The 19,376-nt window shown below is 53.2% G+C and overlaps 2 protein-coding genes across 3 annotated transcripts; one reads left to right on the top strand and one right to left on the bottom strand.

The window, feature by feature from the left end:
* Nucleotides 1-650: 650 nt before the first annotated feature.
* On the bottom strand, nucleotides 651-12,891 carry PDPN (podoplanin). Of its 2 annotated transcripts, none has more exons than XM_070956128.1 (5): nucleotides 12,806-12,891; nucleotides 8,909-9,006; nucleotides 7,282-7,366; nucleotides 2,605-2,716; nucleotides 651-2,322 (listed from the first exon to the last, which is right to left on the bottom strand). In XM_070956128.1, the coding sequence occupies exons 1-5, from the start codon at nucleotides 12,873-12,875 to the stop codon at nucleotides 2,316-2,318; spliced, it is 372 nt and encodes a 123-aa protein (XP_070812229.1). In that variant the 5' UTR covers nucleotides 12,876-12,891; the 3' UTR covers nucleotides 651-2,315. The 2 variants fall into 2 exon arrangements, with proteins under 2 accessions (XP_070812229.1, XP_070812230.1); XM_070956129.1 differs by having other exon boundaries at nucleotides 2,611-2,716.
* A 2,977-nt stretch (nucleotides 12,892-15,868) lies between these two features.
* LRRC38 (leucine rich repeat containing 38) lies at nucleotides 15,869-18,484 on the top strand. Its single transcript, XM_070956213.1, has 2 exons — nucleotides 15,869-16,478; nucleotides 18,228-18,484. The coding sequence occupies exons 1-2, from the start codon at nucleotides 15,869-15,871 to the stop codon at nucleotides 18,482-18,484; spliced, it is 867 nt and encodes a 288-aa protein (XP_070812314.1).
* Nucleotides 18,485-19,376: the final 892 nt, after the last annotated feature.

Here is a 19,376-nt window from a genome sequence, read left to right as displayed (position 1 = left end):
CCGGTAGTAATCACCCCTTGTTGGCCCCACCCACGGCCGGCCAGTTGCTGCTCAGCTCTTGATTTTCCACAGAATTCAATGTTAAATGCAGCAGAGAGAATGCTAACTTTTCTCCCTCCATTCACAACGGAGCTGCTGCAGCCTGTCCCTTTTAAGATAGTCCCCAGGAAAGAGGGGGCCAGGAGGGAACCATAAAGGGACCAGCAGCTCATTGTGAATGGAGGGAGAAAAGTTAGCATTCTCTCTGCCACAGAATTCAATGTTAAATGCAGCAGAGAGAATGCTGACTTTTCTCCCCCCATTCAGAACAGAGCAGCTGCAGCCTGTCCCTTTTAAGGTAGTCCTCAGGAGGGAGGGGGATGGTGGGGGGGAGCCGCTGAAATGGAGCCATTTTTGTGAAAGGCAGGCAAATGGGGAAGGGGATTTTCCTGCCTGTCATCCATTCCTCAATCTCAGCACAGACTGAGGGAAGGATGGTAGGCAGGAATATTCCCCTTCCCATTTTCCTGCATTTGCAACAAGGAGTGGCTGGGAGGGGAGGGGCCAGTGAGGAGCCCCTCGATGTGAGTGATGTCGAATTGGCAATGCCCACCCAATCACATGACCTCCCTCCAACAAGCCAGGCCCACGGAACTGGTAGGGGAATTTTTTTAATTTCACCACTGGTTCACACACCCATGTTAAATCACACCAGAGCTCACTCAGGTTAATACTGAGCTGTGTATTGTACAGGAACAGCTGCCCACTGAAGGCTCGCTCTGATGCCTTGAAAGATTAACCAGCTTATCTAGGGATCACAGTCCACTCCGCTGGATGCCTGGAATCGGTTTCTGGCAAGAAGTGCAGATTTTTTTTGCTTTGCTGGGGAGATTTCTCAGGCGAGGAGGCCAGCTGTGTGCCCAAAGGATCGGGACAATGGGTCCCCTTGGGGATTCTGCGTGGACGTCTGTCCCACAAGAAATGCTGTTGATGAATCTGGACTTAAGGAGAAACTGAATCAAGACAGCTGAGCAGAAAAGCAGTGAAAACGTTTGAATGGGGACAACTTTTCTGTGAATTTTTCTAATCCCCTCAGTTGCTTTTAAGACAATGTCACAAATGGATGTCAGTTGGCATGCTTCTCACCTACACAACGTTAGCTGTTCCATTGTCTCAGGTGCCTTTTTTCCATCTTGCATTTGGGACCCAGTTACAGTACATCCCCAGGTTTTCCAAAAACTGCCTTTGGAAGGGGCTGCATCCCAGACCTTTCCAAATGAGATTTATGCCAGTTGCCGCCCACTGGTTGGCTCATTGCATTTTCACGGGCATGCGTGCAGCAGCCACCGCTTTGTCTGACCAGGGTGGCCTCCTCTCAGAGCCATTTCTACAAAGTGGGAGGACTGAATTATGCACACAGCGCCAATTCTGGGTCTGCAGAATTATCCCCCTTTCTACATGGGAAAAATGAGAAGCGTTGGAGGCAGAGTTGACGGTTGCGCACTGGAGTTTGCTTTTTCCTTCTTCCCCTTGTCTCACCGAGATCTTCCAAATACCCCTGTCCTCTTCTAAGTAATGTGATGGGGAAGGTGGCAAGGGGCACTTGGGTTGCACCAGGACTCCCCCAGCAGAAAGGAAGCAGTGGAGAGAGCCTACCAGCACCTCCCCCCCCCCAAGTTCTTCGCCATCCCCAATGCTGGGTAACCAAAATGTGCGCTTCTCGCTTTATGGCAGCCGTAACATCGGGAGCTCAGTTATAGCTCACTATAACTGGCCAGCCCTGATTCTTTGCAATTGAGAAGAAAGTGGCCTCTTTAGGCAAGGAAGAGATGCAACGGAGTCAAGGGCCACCCTTGGAGTTGTGGTGTGTCTTTTTGGGTTTGAAATTCTCGAAGGGCGGGATGTCCAGGTGGCTGAAGTGCGTCCCAGGTGTGTGTACGAGAGGCACTCCGATCTCTTGCCCAAACGGCAGCAGACGGGTTGAAGAGCAATCCCAAACAACGAGAACCGAGAGAGGAGAACATGGCGTGCGGGGGCCCATCTCGCTCTAGGAGTCCTGCAATGTGTCACTTGGGTATTATCTGTAAACAGGATCAAAAAGATAAACAGCTGGGCTTTTTGTTGTTGTTGTTGTTGAAAAGACCTTTCTCCTTTTTCCTTGGCAGTGGGCTTGACTGGGCAAAGTTCTTCCTTGTGAGGAAACCCTGTGGAATCTAATCAGCTAATCAAACATCCAGTCTCTCTTCCCAAGGACCAGAGTCTGGGGCTAATGCAAGTGGTTTCCCCTGAAATCAAAGTGGTTTTACGAAGCAAAGGTTCACCGTCCTCAGTGAGGTTTAAGGCCTGGAAAAAAAAAAAAGAAGGAGGGAAGAGAGGGGAAAAAAACGAATGTCTGTTTGTTTTCATCCCAGGTGGCTGAGGGAGCTGAGAAGGAAGAAGAGCCAAACCACAGGTGGCCACTGAGAAGGGGAAGAGAAGAGGGTCTTCCATCCCACGGAGATGTTTAAGTTGAAATCAGCAGAGCTGCTTCTCGGAAAACTCCCCCCCCCCCCACACACATGAGTTTGGCAGAACTGAGCCAGGGGACCATCGGGCACCCCAATCCCCTCCCAGCTGAGCACTTACGAGTACCTGCCCGACATTTTCTTTGCGAGGACGATCACGATCCCTGTGGCCACTCCAATAGCTGCAATGGTGCCCAGGATGATGCCAACCAGGGTGACTGTTTCCAGGGGGTCTGAGGGAGAAAGCAGAGAGACCAGCAGCGTCACCTGGAAGAAGCGTGGCTACTGTGCGGGCCAAGGCCGGGTCTGCTTGGAAGTGAGACCATTCATCCCCATCGCCTGGCAGTTCACAAGGTAAGCTCTTGCTGCTGCTGCTGCTGCTGCTGCTGCTTTTTAAAAGTTCCTGTGGGGATGTTAGTGCAGGCTTTTTTTCTGAAGAAAAACGGTCCTTTCTGCATGCGTGGGCAACATTGCGCTTGAGTTCCCCCATGAGGGCTATCAATGCAAGAAGAAGCTGCATGGGCTGGCTTGGTGGCCTTGGTGCTTAGGGGCCTGTCTGTCCTGCTGGCTCCTGTTGTGTGGCATACTTAAAGTTAATACAGTAAACGCCACGGTCAGTGGGGGACCCCTCCGCGCCTGCTCTTGAGCCTGGCGGAGGTTGAGATCCAGACTTCTACGGTCTGAAAGGTCAGCAGGAAGCGGCCCCCACTCGTCTGAACTCAGCAGACCGCCATCAACTGTGTTGTTCTATTGTTGCCTCCTCCCTGCGTGTGTCTGTGCCTGCCTGGTGCCTTTGACCTTCTAGACTTGGCATTGTTCATTCCCCTTTGCGTGTCGCAGGCTGCGGTGGCTTTTTGTCCGAATGGAGACCTTGAGTGTATTAACAAATCTAAAACTGCACTGCTGGGCCTGCTAAGCTTAGGGGTGGTGGTGGTGCATGTGTGTGTTTGGGCTATTGCCTGTGTTTTTGCTGCAGCGGTGTGTTTGCACGTATTGCCTTCTGACCTGCTTGCTGCAGTTCCACTTTCCACTGTGCCCAAAGAGCTCAAAGAAACCTGGATTTGCCAGGGAGGGTGTGTGGGCGACCCTGCCCTAACCGTTCCTTACGTCTCCCCCCAAGTTCCCCAGGGTGACGTATGGGCCGGTGAGCAGGGCTTCTGGGTAGTGGCTGCTAGATCTTGAAATGCGTTGCCTCCACTCCCTTCACGTCCCTTAAGAGCCTGAAAACCATTCCGTCGGGGCCTTTCCTGAAAGAGGGAGATCTCAGAAAGGAGAAGGAAAGTGATGCCTTTGGCTCTCCTGCTAGATGGAACACACCAGAGAGGGAGAGAGGGGGGCATAAATTTATTTATTTATTTATTTTATTAGGCTTATATGCCGCCCTATCTCCAAAGGACTCAGGGCGGCACACAACAATAAAACCACAATAATCCATCATGCAAAGTTAAAATGCCTAATTAGATCAAATACTATTAAAAACCCGTAAAAAACCCCATCAGTCCAGGCCGGGGGACTCGAATAACCAAGTTTTTAATTCGCAGCGAAAGGTGCGAAGATCAGGGGCCAATTGGAGCCCCAAGGGGAGTTGATTCCAGAGGGTGGGCATGCCCACAGAGAAGGCTCTACCCCTGGGGACTGCCAGCTGACATTGTCTTGCCGACGGCACCCTGAGCAGGCCCTCCCTATGGGCGCGAACCGGGCGATGGGATGTTGTTGCTGGCTGCAGGTGGTCCGCCAAATATCCTGGGCCTAAGCCATGTAGGACTTTATAGGTCATCACCAGCACCTTGAATCTCACCCGGAGGGCAACCAGCAACCAATGCAGGTCGCGCAGGAGGGTGTTACATGGGAGTATCGGGATTCTCCCATCACAACCCGTGCGGCCGCATTTTGCAACAGCTGAAGCCTTCGAGTGGTCCTCAAGGGCAGCCCCATGTAGAGAGCGTTACAGTAGTCAATACGGGAGGTGACTAGCGCATGAGTAACTGTGTGTAGGGCATCCCAGTCCAAGTAGGGGCACAACTGGCGTACCAGACGAATCTGGGCGTATGCCCCCCTGGTCACAGTCGTTATATGAACTTCTAAACTCAACTGTGAATCCAGGAGGACACCCAAGTTGCGTGCCCTGTCTACAGGGGGTAAAACTTCACCCCCTATAGACAGCGATGGAACCTCTCCTGTGGACCGAGATGCCGATACCCACAGCCACTCGGTCTTGGCCGGATTGAGTCGAAGTCTGTTCCTTTCCAGCCAGACCCGTACCGCTTCCAGGCACCGGGCCATCATGTCGAAGGCATCACTGGGCTGGTTCGGGGTGGGTAAATGGGTAGAAAGCCAATGAAAATGACGGACCAGTTCGGAGCCTTGTCGGGCTGGGCCTGGGTTTGTTCACAAATTAGCTTGTTAAATCCTCCAAAGGTAATTTCTCACAACAACGCTGTGCATGCCCTGGTATGGATGACTAAATCCCCCTTGCTGGTGGTCTGCCAGCAGCCTGCGGAGCTGGCAGTGGAGTTGGACAGTGAGGAGGCTGGGGAGGACAATGGGCCAGTCCTGGAGGCTGGGAAAGGCCTGGATGAGGGCTCTGCGTCAGAGGCAGAGATGGGGCCAGGACCATCTGGGTGCGAGGCGTGGACTCCGTAGCCTCCAGAGGCTGATAGAGAGGCAGAGGAACAGGAGGAGCCTTTTCCTAGTGCATGCATGCGAAGAGCTGGCAGAAGGCAAGAGCAGCTAAAGCAAAAAGGACGACTCGGAAGTAAAGCCAGGAGATGATTGGCCCCTCCCAGAAGGCTTAAAATAGCAGCAACTGCTCTTGGGATCTTGGTAGGAAAGCAACGTTGCTGCATTTGCATCTCTTGCTTCTGAACTTCGTGGGGCTTTGCCAAGAAAAGCCTTTGGCAGGGTGCCAAAGATGACATAGGTTTGTGATAAGGACTTGTTTTGGAATTAATTTGGACTAAGCTGAGAATGAAGTAATTCTCAGCTGTTATAATAAAATATGTTTGTTTAGGACTGTGTGTGTCTGGTAATAACTACTTGGGCCTAGGTCACAACACCTCTGAAGTCCAAAGGCTTTGCGCAACCTTTTACTCTGTCAATTTCATCAATTTTTGGGGGGGCGGAGGGGCGGGCGGTGTTTCACCTGTTTTTATTTTTAAATAAAGAAAATAAAGTTACTGATATTATAGATAGGTATACATATTCTTGCTTAGAAATGGGAGTTTGGAGAATCTGCCTTCTTTGCTGGCTCCAAATCCCGGTGGATCCTTCTGCCTTTAACATAAGGAGCCGGAGATTTATTTATCGGGAGCAGTTTGCTCACTTTGAGCCTCTTTTCTGCTTTTGACTGCAACTTTGGGGCCATAAAATGCTTCACCGACAAGTTTGTAACCTCTTGTATAAATAGTTCTATGTGAGGCCTTCCATTGCTGAGCTGGTGCAATAGCAGGCTACAGGAGGCTTTTATAGAAGGAAGCCCAGTCAAGCATTCTATTGCAAATACCACATTATTAGTTAGCTAAGGTTCATGAGATTATACTATTGTTATATTCTCTCATCCTCAAAGATGAAAAAGTAGCCCCCTTTTGGAAACCACAAGTTCCAAACTTCCTACTTAGAAACCCCACAACAAGATCTGTAAGTTTAGCCCTTCGGATAAGAGTTGTGCCCCTTTGGTGAGAGTCCTGAGCTTTTCCAAAGGGTGTTCTCTGCCCATCTTCAGGGAAGGAGGGGGAGGGGGAGGAGGAGGAGGAGGCCCAGCCCTTTGGCTGACCTCTAATAGAAAACCAGCTGTGCCTGGAAAAATCCAGTCAACTTTTTACTAAGATCCACACCCTTTCTTCTTGGCATAAGCTCTTAAAAAAATATGCAAAAATACCACTTTAAGCAATTGACATAAATCGAGAAAGCTAGCTTTTCTCAATTGCCTCTCAAACTCAGACCCAGACCGTTCATCCTAGAACAATTCATGGTGCTTATTTATTAAGCGGGTTCCTGGGACGGGACGGGGGGGTTGCTTTGACTTCCTTTGGATGGCTGTGGGGTGCTGCCTTAAGTCTGTTGCAGTGGTGGGTTGCTAGCGGTTCGCCCCGAATTGGGCATACAGGTAGCAGTGGCGGGAGGCTCCGCCCACCCACCCACCTGGATGTCTCTGCGCATGCACACCCACGAGCGAACCGGTAGCGAATGAAATTGAAACCCACTACTGGTCTGTTGGCTGTCCCCTCTGCAGTCAGGGGCTGCCTTGCTGGGTCACGGCCTTAAAGAATCGAGGAGGGGGAGGGGGAGGAGGAGGAGGAGGAGGTTTTGCCCGGCCTCTGAGGGAGGGGGAGGGAGGAGAAAAAGGAAGCTACATCAAGGAACCAGAGGAGACGCTGCTGGTTTTCTGTTTCCGGAGGGGAGCAGCGCTGGTTAGGGTGGCACCAGGTTCACGTAAGGATTGTGGTAATCCAAGAAAGCAACTTGATCATCTCTTAGCGCATTCCTTGAGATTCAGCCCATGCCCTCATTCTGGTTTCTATAGGCAGACCACTTTTGACCTCGGTGCCAGGGCTGGCACAGGACCGGCTTGTCCCAAGGACGGGACGGAGGAAGGCCGGCTAATCTGGGCGTTACCTGATCTGGCCTGTTCATTATGTAACCCTTAACTCGGGTCGTCTTGTCAACAGGATCTCACAGAGCATCAGCAAGAGAGGCTATTGGTGGCAGGTGGCTTCTTTTTTTTTTTTTTAAAGAAAAATAATGTTTTCAAGTCTTATGAATCCCCACAATGACCCCCACATGCAGACCCACACCATACCCTCAGAGGCTGTGGGTGGCTCTGTGTCCGTTGTGTTCTCCCCAAGGTCGCTGGAAGACGTGATGCTGTCCGTGGTCATCAGTTCCTGGAAGAGACAGCTGTCTGTTAACGTGGCCACACTGGAGGTGGGGGTGGCCTCGGTGGCTTATTTATTTTACAGCCTGCCCAAATCAAGAGGGTTGCAGCAGATTAAAATTATCGGCAGCAACCATCATAAATCAACCTTCCCCCAGGATAGACCCCCCCGTGACAGATCTGGGGATCTAAAACCATCTTTGGTGATCTCCCAAAGGGCCGTGAGGGAGGGGGCTTCACAGGCGCAGAGGCCACCGCGGAGAGGACCCGCGGTCTTGCCCAGGTCCATAAAGTCAGGGGAAGGAGGGGCTTATAATGGGCTTGTTACCGGATGGGCGGATGCTGCAGAAGATTAAATAAATTTAATCGGTTACTTTCGTGGTGTGGAGACAGTAACTTGGTCCTTAACACCAATAAGACCAAGGAGCTTAGAGTGGACTATAGAAGGAATAGACCAGACATCCAGCCTTTGCTTATCAATGGAGACCGAGTGGAGCAAGTGGCCAGTTTTAAGTTTCTGGGTGTTATCATAAAAGAGGACCTGACCAGGGGTGCTCATATTGAAGCACTGGTCAAAAGGGCCCAGCAGAGATGATACTACCTGAGACTTCTCAGGAAACAACAACTGAATGAAAAACTGCTGGTGGCCTTCTACCGCTGCACCATAGAGAGTATTTTAACTTACTGCATCTGTGTCTGGTTTGCCAATTGCACAGTGGCAGATAGGACAGCGCTCCAGAGGGTCAATGTCATTGCCCAGAGGATCATGGGTTGCCCTCTCCCCTCTTTGGAAGAGCTTTATAGTTCCCGCTGCCTTCAGAAAGTTCAAAACATTCTTAAAGATCCATCTCATCGTGGGCACCCTTTTTTTTTGGAACTATTACCGTCTGGCAGACAGTACAGGATAATAAAAAGAAGGACAAATAGGCTGAAAAACAGCTTCTATCCCAGGGCAGTAACTATATTGAATTCTACGGTATAGTGCAATATCGGGTTTTCAATTTCAATTATATACAATGTAAAGGATGTATATTTGCATTTTTATTTTTATAGTTACAATGTAGACTGAAGACGGCATTTAATTTCATTGTACCATGTGCAATGACAATAAAGTAAACTAAAGTAAACTAAATAATAAATCCAGGATGTATCTGCAGTTGTTGAGTGAATTTGGCTTCCCCTCTTGACTTTGCTTGTTGGCAGCCAGTTGGGCGACCGCCAAGCCCCTGAATTCCCATCACGTGACCGTGGGGAGGTTGCAGGTGTGACAACCACAGTGCCCTTGTAACTAAACGAGTGGGCGACCTGATGCGGTGCCATGGCCGATCGACAGCAAGGCCCCGGAGTGCTGGGCTGGCCACTGGGGAAGCCTTTGCATGGAGTGAGTGGTGGGTTTCCTGAGGGACCTCTGCCAAGAGGAGAGGGAGGGGCTTGCGCTCTAAGGGAGGGAGCCCTGTTGGAGTTTGTGCCCCCTGCCCACCTCACCCGCTGTTACTGCTGCCACTGGATGAGCGAGCAGGCCCAGGCTGTGCCAAAGGGGAGGGGAACTCACCAGAGTGGGCACTTCGGAATAGTCTGGACCCTCGCTGGCTCCCAGAAGGGCTGTGGCCAGTTCCTCCTCCTCCTCCTCCTCCGCTGGTGCTGTGGTTGCTGAAGGGGAGACAAGAGGGGTGGGTGGCTGGGTGGGCAGGACAGGCGACAGGCCCTTTCATGCCCTGTAGGGGCTGTGGGTCCCTTGTCCAGGGAGGAGCCTCTCCCAGTGTGCTTTTTTTTCTCCCTAGTGCAGCCATGCGGCCTGGGGGGGGGGCGGAGCAGGGGGGGGGCTTTAGGGCTGTCACAAGCAGCGGGCTCCGTGCAACCCAGAAGCCAAGCTTTGGGGAGAGGCTTAAGCAGCCCTGCCTCTTTTCACAGCGCTTGGCAGGGAGAGGCTGTGCCAGGCACACCCTTCCCATTGTTTCTGAAGGGGGCCCCAGTCCTGAGAGATGCCTCTTCCCCCGTCTGGTGTTCCTCTTCTTCCTGGCTGTTTTTGCAGAAGGAGTGAGGGATGGCCCTGGGAGTGGGCATTTCCGAGAGAAGACCTAAAAGAAACCGGCTACTTTGTTTGACAGGCAGTGCATTTTAATTAGTAGCTAATTGGCAGTTTCATATTATATATCGTGTGTTGCAGGCATGGAGCCTTTTCTTGGAGGGCTCCTCTTGTGTCCCGAGGCCAGAGCAGGTGAGCCTCGGCCTGGGCTGCCCTCGGAGCTCCTGTGGCTTCCCAGATTTTCTCAGAGGAAGGCGTCCCTGCCCAGCTGTCATCGCTTGGCCCCAGCCAGACGGGGAGCCAGTTTTCCGGCCTCTCTTTGGGAAGAAAAGGTGACCCAGCAGAGCAGCCTTGAGGGGGGGGGCTTCCTGGTGCAGGGGGGCTTCGGGACAGGCAGCGCTCATCAGGCCCAGCCCCGACTTGCTCATCTAGATGGAGGTTTAAAAGATGGAAACAGCCAGGGAAGGAAGTGGCTTTTAAAATGATTCTTTTTCACTGTCGGCAGAGCCCAAGGCTTGGTGAGGAAGCTTTTCTCTGGGTGAGTTGGAGAACTTGCAGACTAATTCGGCCCTGGCACTACCACACAGGGCAATTTGTGGCGTGGCCAGCTGGATCCTAAAGGTCCCCCCCCCCCCCGGCTGATGTGATGCAGATTAATTTCTGTCATAAGACTAATTCTTTTTCTCTGGAAAACAGATGCAGAGGTGGGTGACTCACTAACCTCCGCAGTGCCAGAAACTGACCGAGCACATTCCTTCTCTCAGCCTCCCGCCAAGGAGCGTCTGCCTCGTCAGGGACTGGCCTGCAACTAATGACCTGACCTTTAAGAAGGACGGACCTTGGGCCTTACGCACAGAGCTGAGTCAAACTTCGTCTTAGGACTGGAGTTGGTGGGGAGGAAGGCAAAGTTCACATATTAAAAAGCACCATGTTTTCCAGGTTCATGATAGCAGCTGCCACCGAGACCCCTTCGGATCTGGTTGCGTAAGGACAACCCACGTTGGCGCCTGGGACCGAATCGGAGTGGAAGCCACTTTTTCTATAATCACCAAAGCGCCCAGTTGCTCCCCTGGTTCAGCATAATTAATTCACCCAGTTTTCTGGACTTGCCAACTCATGGTGGTAGAAGCTGACTTCCTGAGGTTGGCACACGACACAGCCACGTGGTCTGCAATCACAGCGGTCCGAAGACTCCAGAAGTGACCAAACACCACTGGGCAGTTTTCTGAACCCAAAGCCTGAATATGCAGCGTCCCCAACATTTGGTGGCAAAACGGACGATGTGTGGCTGGCGTCATTACCCTTCAGATGCGAACTTTACACACTCGGCTTCTGACTTCGGATGATAAGTTGCAACCTCATCCTCCCTGCAGACCCCACCTCCACCCCTGTCCGCAGGACCTCTGAAGCTGAGTCCTAGAGGCTGACTGACCCATTGTTTACGTATGTCCTGCAGGCCCAGCCGATGCCAGTGGAACTTCCTAGCTGTTTACAGGCACAGGAGCCGTTTGGATAGCTTAGGGTGACTTGCAGGGGGTCTCATTCTTCCTCAGCAAAAAGCTTCCCCGGGAGCGTGGGGAGAGAGAGTTCCAGCTGTGGCCAAGGGTGGGCCTGAACCCGGGGCTGCCCCATCCTGTCAAATGGAACCTTTGCTGGGATCACGGAGCACCAGAGAGCCCAGACCACTCAAGGCTCTTGATGGACATGGGAACTTGCTGAGCTGCTTTGTTCGCAGAGCCAGCCTGCCTCAGAATGAACTCACACAACCCGTAGTCTCATAAACAGACCCACAATCTGGTGCATCGTGAATCTGGGAGGTGGTTTGAGGTGGGGGCTAGCAGAAGCCCAAACTCTCAGCGTTGCCTTCCAGAGATGCCCGCTGGCTGCCCCAACAACCTCCTCTGTCCAAACCAAGGCTTCCAGAACCTCTGAAGGGAGAAACTCCCAGGCCACTTCGGGCTGTGCGTGCCGGAGCCGAGTCTCTCCTTTGAGTGGAAGAGCCTCATGCAGGCTTAGAAACCCCAGCCTCTGCATTCACATCTTGGGCATCACCACAACAGACCAGCTACCTTATGCCTCAGGGCAATGTGTGAACCCCACCAAAACATGCGGGATGGATGAATCGTGACAATTTAGGAGAAAAACGTTTTGAAGCATAGAAGTTGTGTGTTTGTGTGTAACATTTCTGCAGGCATCTGCTGAAATGCTTGGTTAATGCCAGAGGTGCCTGGCTGGCATGGGCAGCATTATCCGTTTGGTGTCCTGCCCCCACCCCCTCCTGCCCTCTGGGGCAAGTGCCAGTCTGCCATCTGCGAGAGCTTTTCAGGCCTTCCCTTGGCCAGAGCCAGTGGGGGCACCTGGCTGGCCCTGGCAGGTCTTCAGCTGAGTCAAACCTGGCTGGCGCTTGGAAAGGGAACACACGGGAAAACTACAGGCACGAGAGCCCCTGTCCCTGTCTTTCAGCCCATTCCACCTCACAAGGCTGTTGTTGTAGGGAAAATAGGAGGAAGGAGGAAGAGGTATGTTTGCCACCTTGATTTATTTATAAAAAATAAGAAAGGGATTTTTGTAAAAAAAATATATCTAAAAAATAAAATGCATCAGCAGAAAAAAAGAGACTGCAAAGGCCACCCCCCCCTCCCCAAGGAGAGGGCTTGAAGGGTGTTCAGCAGCTGTCAGCCCCACCAGGGAGGAGCCCCCCTTCCTGCCCCCTTCCTGCCCTATCTCGGTCTTTTGCCTTGCAGTGGTTGCCGCTCTTCTCAAAGGGAGGCTAAAGGGGGCTTTCCGTTGCCTCTGTGTTTTATGAGCAGCGACGCATATAAAACGTGTGTGTGTGGGTGGTGGTGGTCTGGGGGAGCGTAGCCACAGCCACAGCCGTCTCTGCTTTGTCCTGTCTCTGAAATGGCCAGGCCAGGCGGCTGAGTCCGTTCCTCTCCCCCATTGGTCTGGCTACAGGAAGGTTTTCAAAAAATGAAAATTCTTTTATGGGGGATGAAGGCAACATTGTTCTTCCAAAACCTCCCTCTTTGCTTGCTTGCCCATTCCCCCTTTCTTTCTCCCACAAAAAAGAAAGGCAGGTGGGGGGGGGGGGCTCTCCCTGTTCTGGGGTCTTTATAGAGGGAAGAACTTTAGGGGCCTCTGCAGAAAAGCAGGGCATTTCCCCGCCTACACTCGCTCGCTTGACGGAGCCCTCGGGAGACGGTCACAAAGCAAAACTTCTACGTGCAACTCTTTCCCTGATTAAACTCTACGTTGCTGGGACACTTACTCCATTTGGGCTTCTTTAAAAACTCGCATTTACAATTTGAATCTATAACGCTTAGCAGCCCTGAATGTTCATGGAGGGATGAACTAAAATAAACATACGTTTTGCCCAAAACACTGATTTCCCCAGCCAGAACCATGCCTCTGCACTGTTCTTACCTTCCGTGGCAAAGATGCAGACGGTCACTCCGGCCACGAGGAAAACTAGGAGCCATATTTTAAGGGTCATTTTGGGATTCTTTTTCCAAAAGAAGCGAAGAAACAGGCCCCTGTCCGGCCCTGAGGAATCGCAGCCCTGGGTTGATCCGGTTCTCCCACAGGCTTCCTGGTCTGGCCAAAGTATTTTGGGCTTGACTGTCCCTCCGATGAGGCTGCAGCTGCCGCTCTTCTGCTGTCCCGGTGGCCTTGACCGAGTGATGGATGCAGCCGAGAAGGGATCTTACCCCTGGCCCTGCAACTGGGTGGGATTCAGGGGGGTTCCAAGGGGTGGGCCTTGCTTGCGCCCTCCGCGCGTCTCAGGTTTAATGTTACAGGAAATTCAGAAGATCCTCCCTGATGAGGCATGAAGACGAGGCAAGGCAACAAGCAGAGCGGGTGCTGAAAGGAGACCCCTCCCTCCCTGGCAGGCAGGACGGCTGGGGATTTTCCGGGGGATAAAAAGCAGCTCCAGAGCAACCTCTTGGCAGCAACTTTCCTGGCATTCTCTCTTTTTGGCAAGAGGGGAGGGGCTCAGGAATGGGGCAACAGGGACTATGTGGGGGAACACAAAGATATCCGGCTTATCCGGACCCTCTCTCCCCCCTCCATGAGCCCCTAGCTCAGCGGGTTCTTCACTGTAAACTCAAGGAAACCCTGGGACGAGGTGGGGGGGAGAAGCTGCCTTGTGAACTTATTTATTAGTCATATTTCTATGCTACCCACCCTCCGAGGACTCTGGGTGGCTTACACCAAAGACAGTATACTAAATAGCATATTGCCCCCAACAATCTGGGTCCTCATTTTACCCACCTCGGAAGGATGGAAGGCTGAGCCCGTGAGATTTGATCTGCTGAACTAGCAGTCAGCTGAAGTAGCTGCAGTACTGCACTCTAACCACTGTGCCACCTCAACTGGGAATATGCCCAGGTTTTAACTGGTTGGAAGGGATGAGTAGGGGGAAGGATTGTAATCAGGGGAACCTTGGCCAGATACCCGGACTTTTGTCATTTTTTCACCCAGAAATCTAAAGGAGCCCCTCCACCCCCAAACTCTTCAGCTTTCTGACCCTGAAGTTTCAGGTTGTTCAGGTTGTGACCTAGGCCCAAGTAGTTATTACCAGACACAATCAGTCCTAAACAAACATATTTTATTAGAACAGCTGAGAATTACTTCATTCTCAGGTTAGTTCAAATTAATTCCAAAACCTTCAAAAACAGTCCTTTGGCCTTATCACCAACCTTTGTCTTATTTGGCACCCTGCCAAAGGCTTTTCTTGGCAAAACCCCACGAGCATTGCTGTTCTTTTAAGCGTTATGGGAGGGGCCAATCGTCTGGCCTTACTCCCGAGTCACCCTTTTTGCTTCAGCTGCTCTTGCCTTCTGGCAGCTCTTTGCATGCGTGCACTAGGAAAAGGCTCCTCCTGTTCCTCTGCCTCTCTGCTGTCTGCCTCTGGAGGCTCGGGAGTCTGCGCATCACTCCCAGATGGCCCTGGCCCCATCTCTGCCTCCGACGCAAAGCCCTTGTCCGGGCTTTCCCCTGACTCCAGGACTGGCCCATTGTCCTCCCCAGCCTCCTCACTGTCTGACTCCGCTGCCAGCTACTCAGGCTGCTGGCGGACCACAACAGTTCATTGACCCCTTCTTACAAGCAAAACAGAAAGGCAGTTCCCCTTTCTGGGGTGGAGGGCTGATGAGTACCCCAGTCTGGCACTAGGGCAGGAATAGGGAGAAGGGTTTGAAGTTGTCTCCCAGCAGCCCAGCCACAGTGGTCAGCCTGGACTCTATTTTTTCACCGACCAAAAAGGGCAGATAAAAAAAACCCAAAACACTTAAGGGAGAAAACAGTGTTGTGTGTGCTTCCCTCTAGTGAACACTTTGGCATGTACAGCTTTCAGAATGCATCCCCCCCCTTTTTTTTTTTTGCAAGGAGTTTGGGATCAAGGACCCTTTCTTATGCTATACGGTGCTCAGAGTCAGGAAAGGGGAAGGGAAAAGGAAAAGGGAAGAGGGAACGAAAGACAGGAAAGGGGGAAGGATGGCATTGCAAACATAGGAAAGTTTGGAAAGCATAGATTCTTTGGTTCTGGATTGTGCATTCATTAAAATGTAAGCTGAACAGATTTCACACCCAATTTTGTCGAATGCATGGTTGCTTTATTTTGTTGTTTCAGTTTTTGGGTTTGTAACTGCGTGCATTGAGCTCCTCCCGCTGCCTTCCGAGGGGTCTCCTGGTCTAGGGAAGCCCCTTTTGCCTCAGGGTCTAGGTAGTCTCCACGCACAGATCACTGATGCAGGCAATTGCAGTGGTCAGGCTCAGTATTTCCAGGAAAGAAGGGAGAAAAGACTCGAGGCAGCCCATAAGCAGGAAACGTGGCCATTGGCGGGATGTTCCTCGGCTTAGGCCGGGGCTCCCAGTGATAACCCACTCAGGACCAGCCCACGAACGTCACATGACACGTTCGCCTGGGCTGAAACAGCTCAAATGAATTATGACTCGGTGTGATGTGGGATCCTCGGCCATCGTCTCTGCTCCCGTTTCATCCTTGAAACCATTGTGTGGCATAATTGCTTGTGCTTGCGTGTCGTGTAAACACAGCCCTTGGATTTGGCTGATCGCAGTTGTGTGAATTCAGGTGAAAGAAGCAAAAATGGTTTGCATCTGCCGGTCTGGTCCCAGCATGAGGCGTACTTCCTTCTTTTTCTTGAACCCGGGGCCTTCCTGGCTAGTAGCCACCCTGCTCCTGGCATGGCTTTCGGGGGCAGCTCAGCCAGCCTTCCCCAGCTGCCCCACTCTCCACTCGCCCCCTTCTCCCATCTCCCCCCGGCTCCCCCTCCCCCTTACATGGGCTGCCTTCCCACCTCCTCTCGCGCGTCTGCTATCTGATACAGGATACGTGATCTGCCGGCTCGACCACACGCTTCCAACCAGACTCTGCTCGCCTGCCTCACACACAGACGCCAAGGCTGCCACTCTGCCAAGATGCCGATGGCAGTGGCTCTCCTGTGGCCTCGCTGAGCTCCCAGGATGCTGCCAGGCGTGCCACCCTTGGTCTTGCTTTGCCTGGCCTTCTCCTTGGGGCACCCCTGCCCTGCCACCTGCAGCTGCACAGACTCTCACACGGTCGACTGCCGGGGACGGGGGCTGCCTGGTGTGCCCACCCAGTTCCCCCTGGATGTACGGAAGCTCCTGATGGGCAACAACAGCATCCAGAGGGTCCCAGAGGACTTCTTTATCTTCCACAGTGACCTGGTCTACTTGGAATTCAGGAACAATGCTATCGCTGCCCTGCCGGATGGAACCTTCAGCAGCTCTGGCAAGCTGGTCTACTTGGATTTGAGCTACAACAACTTGAGTCGGCTGGGTGCCGGCCTCTTCCGGTCAGCAGAGCGTCTGGTCAAGCTCTGCCTGGGGAATAACCGCCTAGCCGAGGTGGACGAGGCGGCTTTTGCCAGCCTCGAGCATCTCCAGGTGCTGGAGCTGAACCACAACCGCTTGCAGAGGCTGAGCGTGGCCGCCCTGGCCGCCCTGCCTAACCTCCGGGTCCTCCGCCTGGAGGGCAACCCCTGGCCATGCGACTGTGACTTTGCCGGCCTTTTCAGCTGGCTACAGGAGAATGCTTTCCGGCTGCCCCAAGGTAACAATGCCCCCCTCCCTTCATCCTCCCCAGGCGCTGCCTGCTGCTCTCCCCATGTCTTGTTCTCCTCAGCACGTGGTCTCTCTCCCTCTCCCTCTCCCTCCCTCCCTCTCTTCTTTTCTCTCCCTCTCTCTCTCCCTCTCCATCCCTTCCTCCCTCTCTCTCCCTCTCCCTCCCCCTCCCTCTCTCCCTCTCCCTCCCTCCTTCTCTCCCCTCCCCTTCCCTTTTTCTCCCTCCCTCCCTCTCCCTCCTTCCTTCTCTCTCCCTCTCTCCGTGTCCCTCTCCCCTCCCACTCTCTCCCTCTCCCTCCCTCCTTCTCTCCTCCTCCCTCCCTTTCTCTCCCTCCCTCCCTCCCTCCCTCCCTCTCCCTCTCCCTCCGTCGGTCTTGCCCCATCTTCGGCTTGGCCTAGGGGAGTTTCTTTGTAGTTGTTCATTGCTAGATTCATAAGGCTGCCCTTTTCCTTTGATGGTCCCAAACCACAGCATCTCCCTGACAAGCTCTTGTGGAAAGGAGGGCCCAGCCTGGGCTCCCTTATGCCAGGTGGTGTAAGAGACCATGGGGCCCCTCAGGAGGGGGGCTGAGCCGCTTTCAGCAGGGGTCTCTTTGAGCCCTTGGGGTTGGAGCAGGTCAGGCCCCACAGGTGGGTTGGGAGGCTTTTGCAGCTGCTTCCGAGCAGATGGGTTGCTGGGAGGGTTTCGGGGGAGAGGGGTCCTTCCGCAAGTGGTTGACTCAGGGTCTTCATAGGAATGGGATCTCCCCCGTGAGGCAGAAGCTGATTCCATCCAGTCTAAAGAACAGATTTCTGGAGCAAAGGGGCATTGATGGGCCTAGGTGCCCCACTCCTCCCCAATGATCCGCCTGCTCTGGTCACTGGGCGGAGTGGCCAGGCTGGGTCAAGCTGGCAAATGGGCTTCCTTGTCCTTGCCTCAGCCTCCCTGCTATCAGAGGCTGCCAATGTATTTCAAAATGTATTTTGAGGGAGGGCTGATGTAGGCGGGGGAGCTGCAGATCAGTTCCTCTGGGCAGGCAGTTCTGTGCCAGCCGGATGCCAGGCAGAACGGAAAGTGCCAGCAATCTGGCTTAGGCAGCCACTTCATGGTGGACTTCCTTCTCCCCTCCTGTCTCCTCTTCACACACGCACACGCACACCCCCCCCCCAGTGTTGAGGATGCCAGCTGGCAGCCTGGAACCCACAAGGAGCTATGGCTGCTCTTCTGCCAGAGTGAGAAGCTGGGGAGGTAGCACAATCACACAGGGTTGTGAGTCTGTCTAGGCAGCCTTGCGTTGATTCAAACAGGAAAACCCACAATCACTAAATGGTCTCGAAATGATCAAAACCTCACCTGGCAACTTCCTAGGGCCTAGCACTGAGAGAAGAAAAAGGCATTGCCTGGAGACTCTGCCTGAGGGGGGAATCTCACAGCTTGCCCACCTCTCCCCTCCCTCTTCCCCCGCCCCCTTCCCCCCCCAGGAGACCAGACCCAAGTAGGGATTTCTTTGGTCCGTTGCTTCATCTGCATCTCACCATTTGCCAGAAGCTCAGAGAGCTTCAGATGCTGGACTGCAGTGCTTGGAAGCCCTGCTGAATAACTTGGGAAAGAGGCAGGAGCACCTGACTTTATCCAGTTTTGGGCTCTGCCGAGTGGTATTTTGGGTAGGTGAGTTGTGAATGCTACTCCTAAGAGTAAAACCCACCCTGCTTTGTGCCCCTCCTTCCCCCTCCCTCTCTGCCTCCTCCTGTGCTGCAGGTCTGGGTGAGATCCGGTGCACCCCTCCCACAGAGGGGAGCTCCGTCCCGCTCAGTGAACTGACAGAAGCCAGTTTCCGGGACTGCAAGTTCCGTCTGTCCCTGGTGGACCTCCTGATCATTGTCTTCTCTGGGGCGGCAGTCTCCATCGCGGCCATCATCTCTAGCTTTGTTCTGGCGCTACTGGTGAACTGTTTCCAGCGATGCACGCCCAGAAAAGATGAGGAAGAAGAGGAGGAGGAGGAGGAGGAAGGCTAAACTCCCTTCTCTTTCCCTGCGCCCGCCTGCCTTGTTCAACGGAAGCCAAGGGCTGCCTCCGCTTGCTGAAAAGGGCAGCTGAGGGCCGAACAGTCCCTCTCCCATGGACTGACCAGGAGTTTCCCACTGGGATTGACAGGATGAGCTACTTTGGGATCCTCTCCAGTGACCGTCTCTCAGGGGGCAAGAAGGGGCCCAGAAGCAGGAGGCCGATTGGCACTTTCGGTGGCATTTCATTTTAAAACTTCTCTCTGTGGACAGCGGCAAATCAGCAGGAAATCCATCTGTACAAATCTCCTTTGATTCCAAGGAGCGGCCCCATGTAACTCCAGATGTGGATCTCCTACCTGCGGCTGCCTTCACTTCTGCAGCTGCCCTCAGTGCCCATTGCCACTTGGCTGGCTCCCTCCCTGCCCAAGGTTCCAAGCCACTCAGGTGTTGCCTCGTCACGCTTGGCTTGGCTTGCCATCCCCTGGCTGAGCAAAGGCAGCCCTTGCCCACTGCCTGGCCTGGGACGTCTCCCGTTGTGTAGATGGAAGGATTGCTCGGCTTCTCCCCCATGTGGCTCCGTCAAAAGGAGGAGCAGGAGGCTAGCCCAACTTCCTCACCACCACCACCCCAGTCTCTCAAGCACAGCACCTGGATAGCTGCCCTTTTCTTCTTCTCTGTAGGTGGAGTTTCCTTCATTTTCACGGAAAAGGAATGGCCCCTGGCTCTTTGTTTTTCCAAAAGGTCGAATGGTATGATCTTTGCCCTCCCCTCTGCTCTGAGTGTCTCCGAGGGGCTCCTTGCAGAAGCTTTGCTACTGCTTGGCTTCCCATGTTCCCCCTTCTCCATCATTTGATCCCAAACACTTGGTTGGGAAGGTTCTGGAGCTTTGAAACGTAACTAA

The sequence above is a fragment of the Pituophis catenifer genome, unplaced genomic scaffold (assembly GCF_029215685.1).
Source record: "Pituophis catenifer annectens isolate HBS135680 unplaced genomic scaffold, rPitCat1.0.hap2 SCAF_18, whole genome shotgun sequence".
In the NCBI taxonomy this organism is placed as follows: domain Eukaryota; kingdom Metazoa; phylum Chordata; class Lepidosauria; order Squamata; family Colubridae; genus Pituophis; species Pituophis catenifer.
This window is presented reverse-complemented; position numbering and strand designations above follow the sequence as displayed.

Bases quoted from the DNA above. Each gene is read 5' to 3' on its own strand.
- PDPN (XM_070956128.1), bottom strand. From the start codon at position 12,875: ATGACCCTTAAAATATGGCTCCTAGTTTTCCTCGTGGCCGGAGTGACC. The intron at 9,007-12,805 runs GTAAGAACAGTG...TCTCCCCTTCAG, and splicing joins CTGCATCTTTGCCACGGAAG to CAACCACAGCACCAGCGGAG. The intron at 7,367-8,908 runs GTGAGTTCCCCT...TGTCTCTTCCAG, and splicing joins ATTCCGAAGTGCCCACTCTG to GAACTGATGACCACGGACAG.
- LRRC38 (XM_070956213.1), top strand. From the start codon at position 15,869: ATGCTGCCAGGCGTGCCACCCTTGGTCTTGCTTTGCCTGGCCTTCTCC. The intron at 16,479-18,227 runs GTAACAATGCCC...CCTGTGCTGCAG, and splicing joins TGCTTTCCGGCTGCCCCAAG to GTCTGGGTGAGATCCGGTGC.